The sequence below is a fragment of the Orcinus orca genome, chromosome 8 (assembly GCF_937001465.1).
Source record: "Orcinus orca chromosome 8, mOrcOrc1.1, whole genome shotgun sequence".
Lineage (NCBI taxonomy): Eukaryota > Metazoa > Chordata > Mammalia > Artiodactyla > Delphinidae > Orcinus > Orcinus orca.
The window spans coordinates 38195267-38211192 of NC_064566.1; the positions used below are offsets into that span (position 1 = coordinate 38195267).

Below are 15926 nucleotides of genomic sequence, written 5' to 3' on the forward strand. Positions count from 1 at the left end.
CTGTCCAGTCCCCTCCAGTTCCTCCATTTCTCCCTCCCCAACAGTGGCGGACGGGCTTCTCTGCATCAGTTCACTGGCCAGATTGATGAGTGCCTGAAAGCACCAGCGGGGTGAGGGTCTGTTGACAGTGTCTCCCAGACTTTTTTCTGGACCCTTTGAACCCTACTGGTTATTCTCAGACTTGTAGATGTCCAAGCCCCTCATTTCTACTAGATCCTGAGCTTTTCAAGAGCAAGGGACCAGGTCTTGGTCAATTCTGGAATCCCTTCATTAAGGACAGGTCCTGGGACAGAGAAAGTACCCAATAAGCATGTTAGGGTCACCAGAGGTGAGGAGGCTAAACGAGTGGGTTCTGCGATCCCCTCACCCCTACCCATCCTCTGCTTTCATTTCTTACAGATGTTTGATAACTATACTGTGGATAGCACAACCATTTGACAGTGATTAGCTAATGAGAAAATGCCCACTCATTTCTAAGAATGACTTTTTTTCCCTATAGACTAAGTTGATTGGCCTTCATATCCCTCACCCCGCCCCCGCCGCACCCCATGAGAGCGAGGGAAGGGAAAAGGAGAGGGGAGTGAGACCCCATCGTGTGCTCATAGGTCTTGGGCCCGCAGCCCCTGCAGTGATTGTCGAAGGGTGGCCACGTACCAGGTTTGAGCAGGATGTTTACATCCTAACCTACCACACACAGTCTCCCCTTGCAGGCACCCCGGCTTCCCTTGACGTCCTACCACCTTCGGTCCCAGCGGACCATCAGGCCAAAATTCGATGAGGCTGTGCTTGAGAATGGTGAATCCAGGCCTGGAGCTCAGAGAAAGCCCTCCATCACCATCCACCACTTCTGAGTGAAGTGACTTAGTGAGAAATTGAAGTTGGGAGGTAGACAGTGAGTCAGGAAATGGGATGGGGTTCCAGGTCCTAAGGGGCACACGTATAACTGCGGCAGAGTTCGAATTTCCCAGCGGCCAGAGCACAGAGAGGTGAGAGTTGGGAGAGGAGAGCCGGGGGGCCTTGCTAGCCAATTTAAGGAGCTCTGACTTCATTCTTAGGGCAACAGGTGTTTGTGCAGAAAATTGAGGTGGTCAGATGTGTGCGTGGAAGGCTCAGAGCAGTGTGTCAGTGGGCCTTCGGTCATACCCATGGCCTGAGGGCCCTGGGATTCAGGACCAGTGTTCCAATCAATTCCATCTCCAGCCCCAGCAAGGCCTCAATTAGCTTGAGACAGCTTCACCTGAGCTCTGGAGTCAGACCACCTGGGTTAAAATCTTGGCTTCATCATTCATTGGCTGTGTGGCTTTGAGCCGTTTACTTCTCTGCGCCTGTTCTCTTGCCTCTAAGATGAGCTTGTTGAATTACTGTGGGTCATCATCAGACCACTTGTCTCAGATGCCCTGCACATGGCAGAAGCTCAATGTATGTTAATCCCTGTTCCCCGTTAGCTGCTGTGTCCCTGAAAACCCCTATTCCAAACGGCCACGTGTCAAGTCCCACTTGAGTCCACCAGAGGCACCTCCTCCAGGGCGAGAGGGAACTCTGCCCTCCCTGCAGCCGCGGAGGCTACCTGGCTTCTACATCCTGATGCTTATGAATGGCTGTTACATACGTGGTGTGGGTCTGGCAGCTCTGCGGCTGCATAACCCGTGGGCAGAGGCCTTGCCATGCTCACTGCTCCACTGATCCCCGCCCCACATTGGTGAGGTAAATGCTTAGAGGGGTGAGAAACTATTGGGTGAGAATGCGACACCCACCTTCAGCCTCCCACCCACCCATATGATCGTTGTCTTGGCCATGCTGGGAGGCATCAGGGAACGGAAATCCAGGGGAAACTGACCCCCATTTGTTTGTGGCCCTGGTCAGATCCCTCCCCTCTGGACCTCAGTTCCTTATCTGTAAAATGCTCAGAGGTGGGGTGCCATGACCATTAGGGACTTTCCACCGGAGATTCTCGAATGGATAGGAAAAGAATTGGAACTCCAGTCCCCCACTCTACCCCCAGCCAAAGCCAAGTGAACAACCCAAGCAAATCAGCATCCCTAGGAGAGGGCTCCACCCCTTCCAAGATGCCTCAGGCTGAGGGAGGGGTGTGTGATGAGGTGACCACCAGACTGGGCCCAGCAAGGGACCAGTCAGACCCCTGCCTCTGGCTCCATCAGATTCAAGAATGGCCCTAGGAGGGAGGTGACCATGGTCTGCATGAGGGGCAGTGGCGGGGGCGGGAGCTGGGAGCTCCGACAAAACCAGACTCAAGGAGTCATGAATATGGCATGGATCCACGGAGAAGTTTCCGTATTGGTGAACCCCCTAGAGGATGGGCTCGTCTTAGTGCCATTTTTGACCAATTCCTTCTGAGAGCTGCCTCCCTCTCCCCACCCAACAGGATCTGCAGGTTGGGGGGCAGGTGGCAGTCCTGGCTTTCCCCCAGTGAGAGGACAGCCAGCACCTTGGGTGGGTCCCTGAGATCAGAGGAGCCCGGGCTCAGGCTCACCCCAGCCCAGCCACAGAGGGCCTGACCAGGGGCCCAGAACTGAATCGCGACACTGCCAAAGGCAATAAAAACCCAAATCCATGCTTCATCTCCAATGTCAGCTGTTTATTATTGAGGGCCAGGGCCCAGGGAGGGGAGGGTGTTGAACTAAAGCAGCATTGCTCTCTTTCCAGGAAATGTTGCGAGCTGCAGTGAGAGCTTGAGATGTTGCATTTTTTTTTCATCTCAAGCATGTGTTTTTCAAAAATATCATCCTTCCCCACCCCTTACCCCACCACTAATTTTAGAATCAGACCAAAGCCAAGCTACTGTCCTCTGTTTCTGTTGGGGAAATACTATATTTATTCGAGATGCAGAAGTGTGTCTCTGCAAACCTCCGATTGCTTCAGGAAAACAAATCTGCTTTAGACTATACAGAAACCATGATACAAAATTTATTTCATGCTAGAATCGCTTTGCATAACATTGGGCATGCAGTTTTCTTACTCTGAAGTACTAAATTGCATACAATGCCGGGTTGTGCCTTAATAAAGGTGGAGGAGGACCAGCCCTCCCGCGGTCCTGATCTTTTTGGTGCTCTGAAGGAACACTTGGAAAATCCATAAGGTGTTGATTATCTACTATGAACAATTTGTTATGAAAGTTGGTCGCACTGAATCTACACACCGCTAAGATGATCGAATCAACCTAGACTAGCCGCTGTCAGGGGTCTTGGGGAGACGTCCGCTGGGTCGCAAGCATGCCAAACAGAGGGAAGAAGGCGGCAGTGTGTTTCCACAATTCTATCTGGAGCAAAGTTCTCAGTTTCCGCGTGAGAGATGAACTATGAAGGTGAGGTCAATATGACCGATGACTGACCGACTGCCCTTGTGGGAACCTTTACTCTCCATTTCAATCTCGTGTACAAAGAGGGAAGCAATCCGTTCCCCATCTCCACCCCTCCCCGCCCCCCGCTCCATTCGCCCCCAAAACGTACAGGTTTCTACCAAATGCCGTTTACAGTTTGGCTCCAACAACATGTATAAAAGGAAAGCGCTTTGAAAGAAAATAGGGGACTCTTCCTTGTTTCTCTTGGTCGTCGTGGTTTAGGGCAATCATACAGTTGCAGGGGATTGGTGGGTTTGGATTGCTGGGTTTTTCTGTTGAACTTCATGCAAGTCATGCTAAGGAACCCCTCCATCCCACCCCCTCCTCGAATAAAATAAAATTTTTAAAAAATGAAAAGAAGGAAAACAAATCCTCTACAGTCAGTTACCATTTGGCCGTAGAAAAGCTACGTCCGTCCTAGTACAAGGCCTGGGCCACTCGGACTCGTCCGGCAAACCTGCATGGCGTGAATTTACTCTGTCCGAGGGTGAGGAGGGGCTGCAGGTCCACCCAGATGCTTAATAGCCACCAGTGTCCTGGGCCAAGCCGCCTGGTCAAGTCACTCTCACAGCCTCTGTCGGCATATACTTAGCAATGACAGGGCTTTCTTTGCAAAGATCTGTATGTAAAGAATACAATTAACACTTGAGCTTCTCTTCTTGGCTTTCCCATCCCGCTTGGTACTTAGTTTTTACGGAAGGAGGAGGACAGACAGAACAGCCGCATGCAGAGGCAGGCAGATTCTTCTCCAGCTGGCTTGCTTCTCCCATGCAGTGAGCCAGCCTAGCACGCCTCTTTCTCTCCCTCCTGGGGGAACGGGTTAAGCTCCTAACTCTTCTCTACCCTGCACATGGCTTACGGCCTGGAATCATCCTGAGAAAAGCAAGTCCTCGGCGGCCGTCATGACTCCATGAGAGCGGGGCCGGGTTGATGCTGGTGGGGCACTTCACCCTTGGTACCTCTGTGGGACTGCGGAGTGGGTACCACCTGTGGACAGTGGTTGCCACTGGACTCCCTGGCCACTACAGGCTGCTTCTGTCCCACACAGCCTGGGCTTCTGGAAGCCCAGTAAAGAGTCTCTCCTGTCTGCTCTTTTAGGCCACACAGATTAATCCAACATTCAAGATGAAGGAGACAGGCAGCCCACGAGACCTTACCGGGCAGAGCACAGCCACTGGGAATGGTCTACCTGCCATCCCCTGAAACCCCCTGGGCTGCCCAGTTCCTGGCTTTCTAGAGCCTCCACTTGGGAAAAAGCCAGTTGTGAAGGGGAGCATCAGGCCTATCCATGGAAGGCCAAGGATGGGGCCCGCCCCCGGGGCCAGCAGCCCCCTTGCCATGCAGCACCATGCGGGGGGTGGTATGCCACACTGGGGTCCGAGGGACCTCCAGGCCGGGCAAGGAAGCAGGGACCAGCCTGGATCAGGTGAGCACACTAAGCATCAGTGACCAGAAGGACTTCCCCCGTCTCCCTGTGGGCTGCCTCTCCTCTTCTGGGTTTGCCCTTTATTTTGAGTTCTATGCTTTCTCCTTGCATATTGTTGAACCATTTCAAATACTGGAGCAGTTGTGAATGGCCACCGGCTACACCAACTGTTGCTCTAAAAAACCAACTATCTGGCCCAGCCTGCTCACCCCGGTCAGCATGCACCCCGTGTGAGCCTGTGAGCTGCTTCCCAACATGCATGAGCCGCCCAGCCAGTCCGCTGTGCCGAGGATGGCTTCCTCTGCCTTCCAGGCCCTGGCCAATGCCTGGAGCATGGAGCTAAGGTGCGCTGGGCCCCCACCCCAAGCCTCTCCGCAGCCCATGCTCAAGCGCTAGTGGAAGCCTTTTCCCCAGGGGGTCAGCCTAAGATAAGGGTCCGATCCAAGGAGACTTTGAGCAGAGACCGCCACGGGGCTCAGCCTTCACCAACCACAAGGGGGCGCTGACCACACCCAGGGCCATGGCTGATGGGCGCTGGGGACAGAAGGGGTTGCTCAGAGTCCTCCGTAACCACCTTCTCTTGGCAAGTTCTCTGTCTGCCACTAGCAGTATTCTGACTGGCACATACCTTACCTCTGCAAGGACACTGGCCTCACCTCCAAGCCCTGAAGCTACCTTTCTCTTCATGCCTCCCCTCCCACTGGTCTGTGGATTCTCTTTAAAGGATGCCACTTTCAGAACATGGATCTTGATTGGCTAAGCCCACAGGGTCCTGGTCAGACCAGGCCCACCCCGTCGCCCGCCTCAACCACGGGACAGGGGAGATCACTTTACTTTTGGGGCCTGACCTGCCATCTGCCAGAGCAGCCTGGGGGAGTTGAGGCTCCTCCCACATCCCCGGGTACCCCTCTGCCTTGGGGGCTGTAGTTGTCCAGCCTGTCCCCAAGTCCCTTCCTACCCCTCAGCTCAGTTCCAACCCACAGCTGCCTGGACCTCCAGTTCTCTCCGCCAGCCTGCCATCCCACTTACAACATTGGGACTCAGACCTCCGGGGGCCGACCCTGGGGCTCCTTGCCCCCCTCAGTGTGCCTGCTGGCCCCTCAGCGCCCCTTGCCCGCCGCCCCGCCCACCCATCTGCAGGGGTGCCAGGCAGCCTCCTCTACATACCCTTTCTCACTCCTCCACCAGGTGGGCACGCGTACTCCCCGGTTGATAAGAGGAAGCAGGGTCCGTATCTCTCGCGGGTGCCCGAGCGCGTAAAGGGCAGGCCCTCATCGGGAGTGAGGGCCTGGTCTATGTGGGGGCAGTCTTCGTTCGCCAGCGCGGCCTTCGCCACCTCCCCATTCAGTTTGGAATCTTCAAACATATAAGCAGAAGCTATTGAGACACTGAAAACTGTTTAGTGGGGGAGGGGGGGGGAACAGGCCAGAAGTAGGGCATCGGCAAAGGGCAGCCGGTAACTGAGGATGGAAAAGCGAGCAGGCCATGGAGGGAGGCACAAGGCTGGGGGTCCCCGGCTCATTCAGGCAGCCCTTGGGCTGCCCACAGTGCTGGGGAGGAGGGTTCCTGGGTTTGCTCAAAGTTTGCAAAAAGATGAGTTGGTGATAGGCCCAGCAAGCGCAGTGCTGGGGGCCGGGCCCCAGGTCCAAGGCGGGGCCGATGAGACAGGATGGTGTGGATGCAGTCATGGGTAGAGGGCCAGACACAGAGCTCAGGGAGAAGACAGACAGACACGCAGAAACACTCCTGTTCAGAGAGGCAGCCTTTTCTGACCCCTCCGCTGCCAACCAGAGCCCTGCTGCCTCCCGTCCACATCCAAGCTGGCTGCTCAGGCATCCCTGGCCCCATCCAGACCCCGTCGATCGGCTCTACACCAGGCCCCATTTGGATCCCCTCTGGTCACTCGCTTCACACTGTCCCCCTCCACGCCCTATCTGATCACTCAATCCCCCCATATGGACCCAATCTGGTCACTCTGTATGCTCCATCCCCCGTACAGACTAGGCCTGGTCACACAGTCTCCTGGTCCCCCATGCAGACCCAGTATGACCACTCAATCTGCTCCATCCCCACACAGACTTAAGCTGGTCACTCAGTCCACTCTGATCGCCACACAGACCAAGCCAGTGTCTTCCACCCCGCTCTGCCCCAAGCAGTCCTAGTCAGCTTGCACAGGCGCAACAGGAATGTAGGCATGAGGCAGTGACAGCGGCCAGGATTTGGGAGGGGTTCCCATTCCTCTGTCTCCTCTCGGCAGCATCCCCCGCAAAGCAGAGCAAATGGATGTGTAAAGACAACAGTGGCTGATGGACTCGGGTGGGAAAGACGAGCCTTGGCCTCTGCAGTAGCCTGAGAAGGAACCTGGGAGGAAGTTTGGGGCACATCTGGTGAGGGTGAAGCGTGGCCAGAGCAGGGAGCTCTCCCTCTCCCAAGTCCAGGAGCAGCGCCGTGACAGCCTCTGGAGCTGGCAGAGGTAGCTCCGTTGGCCTCTGTCCCCGCCCATCACTCTCGGGGACTGAGCCTGCCCCACGCTCTCTGCTCTCTAAGCAGACTCTTCCTGGCCAAGGTGGCGCCGACTCGGTCTCCAGGGTGGGCACTGTGGTTTCCTCAAATACTTCCTCTAGGGTGACAGCCTCAAGGGAAGACAGACCCCACAGGGGCGTGACCACACGGGGAGGCCCTCTGAAAGACTAAAGAGGGGCAAAAAGCTGGAGACAGTCTCCACCCGATTTGACCCTCTTCCATGACCCTGTTCACATCATGTAACTACACGCAGAAGTGATCCTTCTCCGTGTGCACACACTCAGCGTGCCCGCGGGTGGGATCACGGCCCGTGTACATACCATGTCACTACAAAGAGGCAGGCAGTCAAAAGAGAAATGGACCAATCAGGTTTATTCGTAAAGCAAATCCAAAAAAAAAAATCCCATCATAATTTTGGAACTTAAAAAAAAAGTCTGTCGTACAAGATGGCAAAGCATTTCACGTACAGTGCGTTTCTTGACAAATCCCAGGGGCTTCACTCCCCAATTTACTCTGAACCAGAAAGGCCAGTTACCAAGGTAACTCTGATACCACGTGACTGGGGCTGGGGCCTCTCTGGGGTCTGGGGGCTGCCTAGCACTTGGGGTGTGTCTGAGGGCACACACGTGTGCGCACAGACAAGCCCGGTTCTGCCTCCCAGTCTGGCTGGTCCCGTCTTCCCTCCCAAGGGTCTCTGGGGAGAGGGCAGGGAAGTTTAAGGGAGGAGGTTGTAGATGAGGGGGCAGAAGTTGGGGCCCACAGTACCCTGCACACAGTTTCCTCAAGGGGAAAACAGCGAGTCCTACCAGGCAGCGTCTCCGTCTGGGAGGGGAGCCAGGACTTGCTGTCTCTCTACTGGCTATCGTCTGTCAGTGGAGGTATCTATAGCCTGCAGGGCTTACCCAGGGGTGGGTCAGAGGTAGGTGGTGGAGCCTGAGACCCCTCATCGGACTCTGCCCCCCAACACTGTGCCCCTGGGGCAGCCAGCTCCCACAGCATTTAGAGGACCCAGAGTTGAGGCTGGTTTCCTGTAGGGGTCCGGCCAGGGGGCAGCCATCAGGGATCCCTGGGTGGATGTGAACTGGACACCTTCCCTCCCTGGAGCCTGCTTCTTCTCCCAACCATGGCCTTTGAGAAGGGGCTGTGCCTGAGGGCTGGCGGGGGGGGGGGGGGGAGTGTTTATGTCCCTCTCTGTGAAGGAGCCAGGCTCCCTGGGCTGCTGGCTAATCTGCAGTTCGGTGATCTCTCAGAAACTGGGAACATTCTCCCTTCCCAACTCCAGAGAGGGGCTGGAAGAGAGACCACCCAAGGGGGGCCAGCTCTCCAAACCTGGGAAAGCCATGGAAAAGACCAGAGGTGCCAGCCCACCCAAGACTCCCCACCCTCCTGCCCCCACCCCGTCCTTTAGATGAGATGGCCACCAGGCCCCTCGGCTCCCAGCTGCTCCCCAGGAGGCTGGGAGCCCTGCCTCCCCTGGCCCAGGGCCCCTTGGCCCCCACTAGACCCGAGGGCCTGTGATGATGAAATGGCAGCATGGGCAGCATCTCACGAAGATGGTTTCCAGGCTTTGAAATGGGCTGAGAGATGAGCGTCCGCGAGAGGGTCATTTTTTTTTAAACTTTGGAGCAAGGAGAACCCGATGTCCGGCCCTGAGCCAGCACGCTGGCTTCTGTGCCCTGGTCTCCAGGCACCGCCGAGGTACTTACTGTTCACACCAGCAGCAGGCGCGCCAGGGGCGCACGCAGGGCTGGGGCGGGGTGGGAGGGGTGGCTGGGAATTTCCTCGGGTTTAGCCCCGAGGGGGCTGCCCAGCCTGGGGCTCGGGGAAAAAGTCCCAGGCTAACTGGGGACAGTCTGTGAGAGACACGAGCAGAGTACAATCACGAGAACCGGCACAAGTCATGCAACAAAACGAGGAGAGAGAGAGAGAAACATGATTAGTGGAGAGAGAGAAAGAGAGAGCATGTGAACAACACAGAAAAGAACACCCAGGCCTGGCCCTCAGAGCCCCTCATTTCTCCGCTCCTTCCCCCTTCGCCTGCCTGGGGGCCACACCGACCCCACTCAGGGCTCCCGCTGCCCACCCTGGTCCTGCCTCCGAGCAGAAACTCGGTCAGCCCGCTTGGAGGGGCCCTGCCCACACCCTTCCTGGTCACTGTGGTCCCAATCCCCGCCACCTCCCCTGCCCTGGGGGCTACACCACTCCTGGCCCAGGAGGGGAGGGGTGGAGGGCTGGGGCCAGGGGCGCTTTGGACTCAGGGCAGAACCCAGAGGCTGCAGTGGTAGCTCCCAGGGGGCCCAGGCAGGGGCTTTTCGGGACCTCACTGCTGCTCTATGTGCTCATGGGCAGGAAGGGGGGCCTGGCCACCACCCATCCCCCGTGCCAGCCCCCTCGCTGCTCACCTATGGTGGGACCCTGCAGCCCCAGACGCAGCACCCCAGAGGACCAACCCACATCACAGAAGCAGGGATGGACGAGACACATGTGAATGCACATGGCAGGACAGAGGGAGCACTCCGAACTGCCCAGAGGAGGTGGTCTGGGCCCCCGACTGCAGATGGGGGAGGGACCCCCCTTCTGGGAGAGGAGCAGCTTCTCCTGGGCTGTCAGTCCCAGGCAGTCCCTGACCATAGGGGCGCCCTCCTGGCATTCCCCCGTGAGGCCCTCCAACCCCTGCCAAGACGAATCCCCCGAACACTGACGCCATGCCAGCCATGGTACAGAGGAGACCAGATCATCCCTCACAGACACACAGACCTGAGGTTTCAGGAGAGACCAAGAGGTGGAGGTGAGGGGAGGGTGCTGCTGACATGACTGGGATGGCTTGCCTGAGTCCCAGGGATCTAGCCCTGGAGGTAGGGGGTGCCCTTAGAGCCCAGCACGTTGCACTTGGCCCCAACCCAGGTTCTAAAAGTGGAATTGGTGAAGCCCAGCCCTCACTGAGGCCACTTGACTGCCCTTGGGTGTGGAATGAGACTGGAAAGGCCCGGGGGGGGCTGCATCTCACCTCTCCATTCCTGCAGGGTCCGGTCTCCCCCACATTTGCCTTCCTCACCTCTTGCCTCCCCCACACTCACTCACCGACTCACCCAAACCCCACGCCCATCTAGGACCATAGCTGCAAGCAGGAAAGGAGGCAAATGGGAAGGGACTCAGGGGTGCCGGGTTGAGGAGACACCCCCTAAGGACCACACACCCTCTTGGTGATAGATAACCTGGGTCTCACACACCAGCTTTCAGAGGGAGGAGTGTTCTGGTGAAGTATGAGGCTCAGAGGGGTCTGGGATCTCAAGACAGCACCCTCCGGAGCGTGAGAACTCGGAAAGGGGGCGGGGCAGAGTTTGGGGATGGGAGGGAGAAAGGTAGGTGGAGTTGGGCATCTGGGCTCCAGAGGGCAGGCTCGGAAGGGCCCCAAGTACCTCCTCAGCCATAGAGACCGTGCGAGCCAGGACACTCTGGATCCCTGAGACCTGGGGCTGCAGCGAGGAGGTTCCCAGGAGCAGGGCTGCCATGGCTACGGGGCCCAGGGCCTCCAACAGGAGTGCACAGGCTTTCCAGGCCTGCTGCGGCACGGCAAGAGGGCTTGTGTCCTGTGACTGGCCAGTGTACCTGCCAGCACACACACATCTGCACTCCGTGTGTGTGTGCATGTGCATGCATGTGTAGGTGTGTGTGCATGTATGTATGTATGTGTGTGCGTGCATGCACGCCCTCAGCACATGGAGAACACTGGCATTGTCTGGGAGTACTGAAGAATTTGCGCCTGACTGGAGTGAATCAGGGATCCTTGACAGGTGGGCCTGGGGCACCTATATTTGAGGCACCGATCCCGAAAGATTCAGCGTTGGGAGGGTGTGGAAGAGGGCCAAGGAGCGCCATGGTGATGCCACTCAGGCTGAGCTCTTCCTGCTGGGGCCTGGAGTGAAGCTGGGGGGCTAGGCCCACCCAGACCCTCCCCTAGGGCCCCAGGAATTTTCCTTGCCATGATGGCAGCTCCTGAGGTCGAACAGAAGGGCTACAGCTAACCCAGAGCAGGAGGGGGAGCAGGGGCTTTCCTCGGCCCGTGCCTGCCTTGCTAAGCAGGAGCCACACCTTGGCTGGGGAGTCCAGCCCGCCCCCGCTGCCAGGTCCCCCTGTTCCAGCCTCTGAGACCCCTGCCCAGTCCCTGGCCCAGCCCAGAACACTAGCCACGTTCCTCTCAGGTGCCTACAGCAATCCCAGGGAGTGGGGAGGGGTACGGGGCCAGGCGAAGGGGCTGGAAAGTTCCCACGGACAGAGAAGTGGGCCTTGGGGGTACTGCTCTGGGCAGCGTAGCTGTGGGATGAAGCCAGATCAGGAGTAGGATGGGGGTGGGGGCCATCGGGGGAGAGTCAATCACCCACTGGGGGAGGCCACCCAGGCCAGGCGGCACTTGCTTCTCTAGGGCTGAGCTAGCCTACAGCCCCCCTGCCTGCCCTGGGCACACGGGTGTCTTCTGTAGACTAAACGCCACCTATCACTGACTCAGCCTTCCTCGCCCCGGCACTCCTTCTTAGCTCGGTGTTGTCATTCTTCTCTGGGTCGTTCATTGCCTTCAAATCCCTGTGTCCACAGAATAAGTCGATGGTATTCCATGGGTAGAGGTAGACTATGGGCTTTATATCTTCGGACCAGAGCCCCATGATCAACTTTATGTGCTATGTGCAGGTTCTCATAAAACTGAGATAGTCCCATAACGAACCACTAGCCATGGAATATTAGAATATATCCCACGGTGACTAGTATTGTTTCATGGCCCCCCTCCCCCCCTCCCTGACGCCCACTGAATTCATGGGAAAGTGGTCGTACACTGGTTGGGATGTCGTGTATTGCTGCTGCAGTCCCTACCGCCGGAAACGGGGAGAACTCTGGGTGGGAGGTTGTTTGCTGGTCTATAGCGCTTTCATCTAAGCTGCCGGGTGGTGGCCCCCTCTAGTCCTTCGCTCACCAGCCGCTCCCATCAGAAGGCCACCGGAAACTCCCACTTGACCATCAACCCAAACAGACAACGTGAAAGCTAGAGTCACTCCAACAGGTTCCTAAAGATAAACGCTAAACTCTAGAGTGGTGGTGGAAGATGAGTTGGTTCCGCATGCTGTGGGGTAAGTAAGCTTGTTACGTACGGAGGGCAAGAGGCGTCTCCCAGGACGCGCCTGGAGCTAGGCAGCCGGCATCAGAGCAGGAATGCTACTCAGCTATGGAGACAGGCTCTGGTGGGGGGGAGAATCCTTGCTGCTGCCTTTGCAGGGACCCTCCTGCCAGATCCCATGCACCATCTGTGCCACACACGCACGGCCTGAAGGGAGCCGTGTGAAGACCGAATCAGCAGCTGTCTGGCATTTCCGAATCACACCCGCCCCCGCCCTGCCCCGACACTGGGTCAGTGGCCTGAGTCAGCGACTCATGCTCCACTCCTGCCCACCAAGCAGCAGAGCCCCCGGGGCTCCTGCCAAGAGAGTCCTCAGCAACCTCGCGGGCCATGTCATCTCTTCAGAACCCCACGAGACCAGCATGTTAACCTCCTTACCGGGGGCCACCAGTGAGGTTCTAGCAGGCTCTTGCCTCGTGAATTCGGCTGCCCAGCATCTCCCTGGGCCCCCAGACTCCACACCTCGAGATTGAGCGCAGGGTCCAGGGTCACCCATGGAACTAAGGAAGCAGTCTGACTGAATCTGGAATCATCGCTACAGGGGGCGGAGGTGAAAGGTCAGATCGACATGCCTCTAAGAGGTTTCCTACCTGCTCTGTTAATTTCTAAAATTTCTTCCTGGGCCAGCGGGCATGTGTCACTCTGAGTACTGTGGTGTGGAGAGTTTACGACAGATTTACAATAATTGGGAGATCCCAGCTGCGGTGGCCGCGGAATATGCTTCTTTTTTTTCTTTGGTAGTTTCTGCTTAGCCATGGCTAAGGAGTAATACATCCCGAAATTGTTCACAATGACGGGCACGGGCATGGCGATGGTCAGCACGCCCGCCAGCGCACACAGCGCTCCCACCAACATGCCGGACCACGTCTGCGGGTACATGTCTCCGTAGCCCAGCGTCGTCATGGTGACCACGGCCCACCAGAAGCCAATGGGGATGTTCTTAAAGTGGGTGTGCTCACTGGCACTGGGGTCATTGGGCTGCGCCCCTATCCTCTCGGCATAGTAGATCATGGTGGCGAAAATCAGGACGCCCAGAGCCAGGAAGATGATGAGCAGTAAGAACTCATTGGTACTGGCGCGGAGAGTGTGGCCCAGGACACGCAGGCCCACGAAGTGGCGGGTCAGCTTGAAGATGCGCAGGATACGCACGAAGCGGACGACACGCAGGAAGCCCAGCACGTCCTTGGCCGCCTTAGAGGACAGGCCGCTCAGGCCCACCTCCAGGTAGAAGGGCAGGATGGCCACAAAGTCAATGATGTTGAGCGAGTTCTTGATGAACTCCACCTTGTTGGGGCAGAAGACCACACGCATGAGGAACTCGAAGGTGAACCAGACCACGCAGACGCCCTCGATGTAGGTGAGGAAGGCCTCTGTCTCCGCTTCCCGGTAGTAGCGCACTTGCGTGCCGTTCCGAACGTTCTCGATCTCTGTCTTGTTCACGATGGGGTTGAAGCGCTCGTGGGTCTCCAGGCAGAAGGTGGTGATGGAGACCAGGATGAAGAAGAGGGAGGCAAAGGCCACATACTGTGGAGGAGAAACACACAGTGTCAGAGGGGAGGCCCTCCCCCCAGAGCAAAGAGACCCCGGGTGCCTCTGGGCTGGGTCCAGTCAGGGGCTGGGCTGCGGAAGATGCCTACAGGACGCCCCTCCTGACACAGGCCAGGCTGACAGGCCACCTTTCCCTCTTCAGAGCACGGAGCATGGGGTTAGGAGGCTCGGGGGTTAAGAGGCTGTGGCAGAGATTGCTCTGTTTTCACAAATGCCTTTCCTTTCCTCCTGGATGCACGGCTAGACCATATCTCCCAGCCTCCCTCGAGGCTGGGTGGGGTCACGTGACTGCGCTCAGGCCAGCGGACAGTGCACAAAAGGGTGTGCACTAAGGCCGGGCCTGGCTCACAAAACCTTCTTGCTCAACCTTCCGTGCCTTCTTTCTTCCCCCAACTTCCAGTCAAATGCTGAAGCCCTAGGAAGCCAGCAGGGCCACCAGAAGGAAGCAGCCTGGGTCCCTGAAAAGAAAGACAGCCACTAAATACATGGGTGGGAAATAAACTTCTACTGTCTTAAGACACTGTGATCTGGAGGTGATTTACTAAAGCATTTACTCCCCCCCACGCCAACTAATAAAAGTGACCTAGGTGGCGGAGGCAGAGGTTGGCAAAGAAAGGAGAAGGGGGAGCTATGGTGGAGGCAGGCCCCTCAGAGGCCACATCTCCCACCTTTCTTTCGTCCCTACGCTAGTCTATTCACTCTCTTTTCACGGATCTGTACCTCATTCATGTGGTCTCTTCATGTTCTATCCTATGTGGAATTGCAAAAGATATATCTGCCCCAGGGCCTTGGACACCTCTTTTACCCACTTCTCTCTATCATCCCAGGAACTCACACCACCATCCTGGAAGGGAGTTCCCCATCTTGGAGATATTGAAATAGAGGCTAAGTGGTCATTTGTCAGAGATAGTGTGTTGGAGGTTCAGGCATCAGGAGGAGAATTGGACCAGGGGTCCTCAAAGGCACCATAAACCATAGGGTCTGCTTCTCTCCTTACTGCTGCCTGCCAGCCCCAGGGTAGGGATGTGGGTGGGAGGGAAGAAGAAGCTGCTGGGGCGCTAGCCTTTCCAAACATATGTGGGCGCTTGCTCCTTTCAGACCCCCTCCCTGGTGAGAAGGAAATGGCCAGGATAACCCAGCCTGTCCAGAACCACCTGCTCTGGCCCTGAGCCCCTTGAGAAAGGTTCCGAAGACTCTTTGGTTTGGTTTGGTGGCCCCAGCTGATGACCCCCTGGGCTTCTCTGGCCCCCAGCAGACATGGGTACCCGAGGAAAGAGAGTCAAGCAGCTATCTGAGTTTCAAAGCCTCCTACTCAGACTGAATTCCAGGCAAGGGCGCTTCTTACAGCCTCCAGTCGAGGTCCCTGGAACACTAACCCCTGGCCAGGGGTTCTCCTCCAGGGGCCCAGCTGATCATGTTCCCACTGCTCCCCTCTCCTCTGGACCCCCCTTCGCCCAGCCTGTCAAGACAGACCATGGTCAGTGCAAGGCCCTCTCCCTGGAGGCAGCTCTGGGCTATAGTCTAGAATGGGTGGCAAGTTCATTCTCCAGAGCTGCCTTCATAGAAAACTTCAAGGAGTGCCAAGGCCCCACCCTGTATCTGCCACAAGAGGCAGCCATGCTGCTTCTAGCAATTTCTTTAGTTTGTACTGATGCACCTCCCCACCCGGTGGTGGCCCTGTCTGGGCTGACCATGGCCATGGGACCTGGCACCCAACCTGGCACAGATCCAGAAAACAAGAACTACGTAGACCTTCCAAGACACATTTCGGGTTGGGGGAAGGGGAGAGAAAAGGGGAAGAGACAAAGTCAGCATCAGCATTTTAGAATGTCAGAGTAAGAGCAGCCTTTAGAGATTATCTGGTCCAAGACACTACATGCTACAGATGGGAAGTCTGGGGCCCA

The 15926-nt window shown here is 57.0% G+C and overlaps 1 protein-coding gene across 1 annotated transcript in view; it reads right to left on the minus strand.

Moving 5' to 3' along the window:
• Positions 1-2575: 2575 nt before the first annotated feature.
• KCNC1 (potassium voltage-gated channel subfamily C member 1) overlaps positions 2576-15926 on the minus strand; it is a 44708-nt gene continuing 31357 nt past the window's right edge. Inside the window, exons 2-4 of the mRNA XM_004285534.4 lie at positions 13065-13998; positions 5952-6140; positions 2576-3977 (exon numbers count right to left, since the gene is read on the minus strand). Coding sequence (XP_004285582.1) covers positions 3913-3977; positions 5952-6140; positions 13065-13998 — 1188 coding nt within the window. The 3' untranslated portion in view covers positions 2576-3912. The remainder of the gene's footprint in view (positions 3978-5951; positions 6141-13064; positions 13999-15926) is intronic.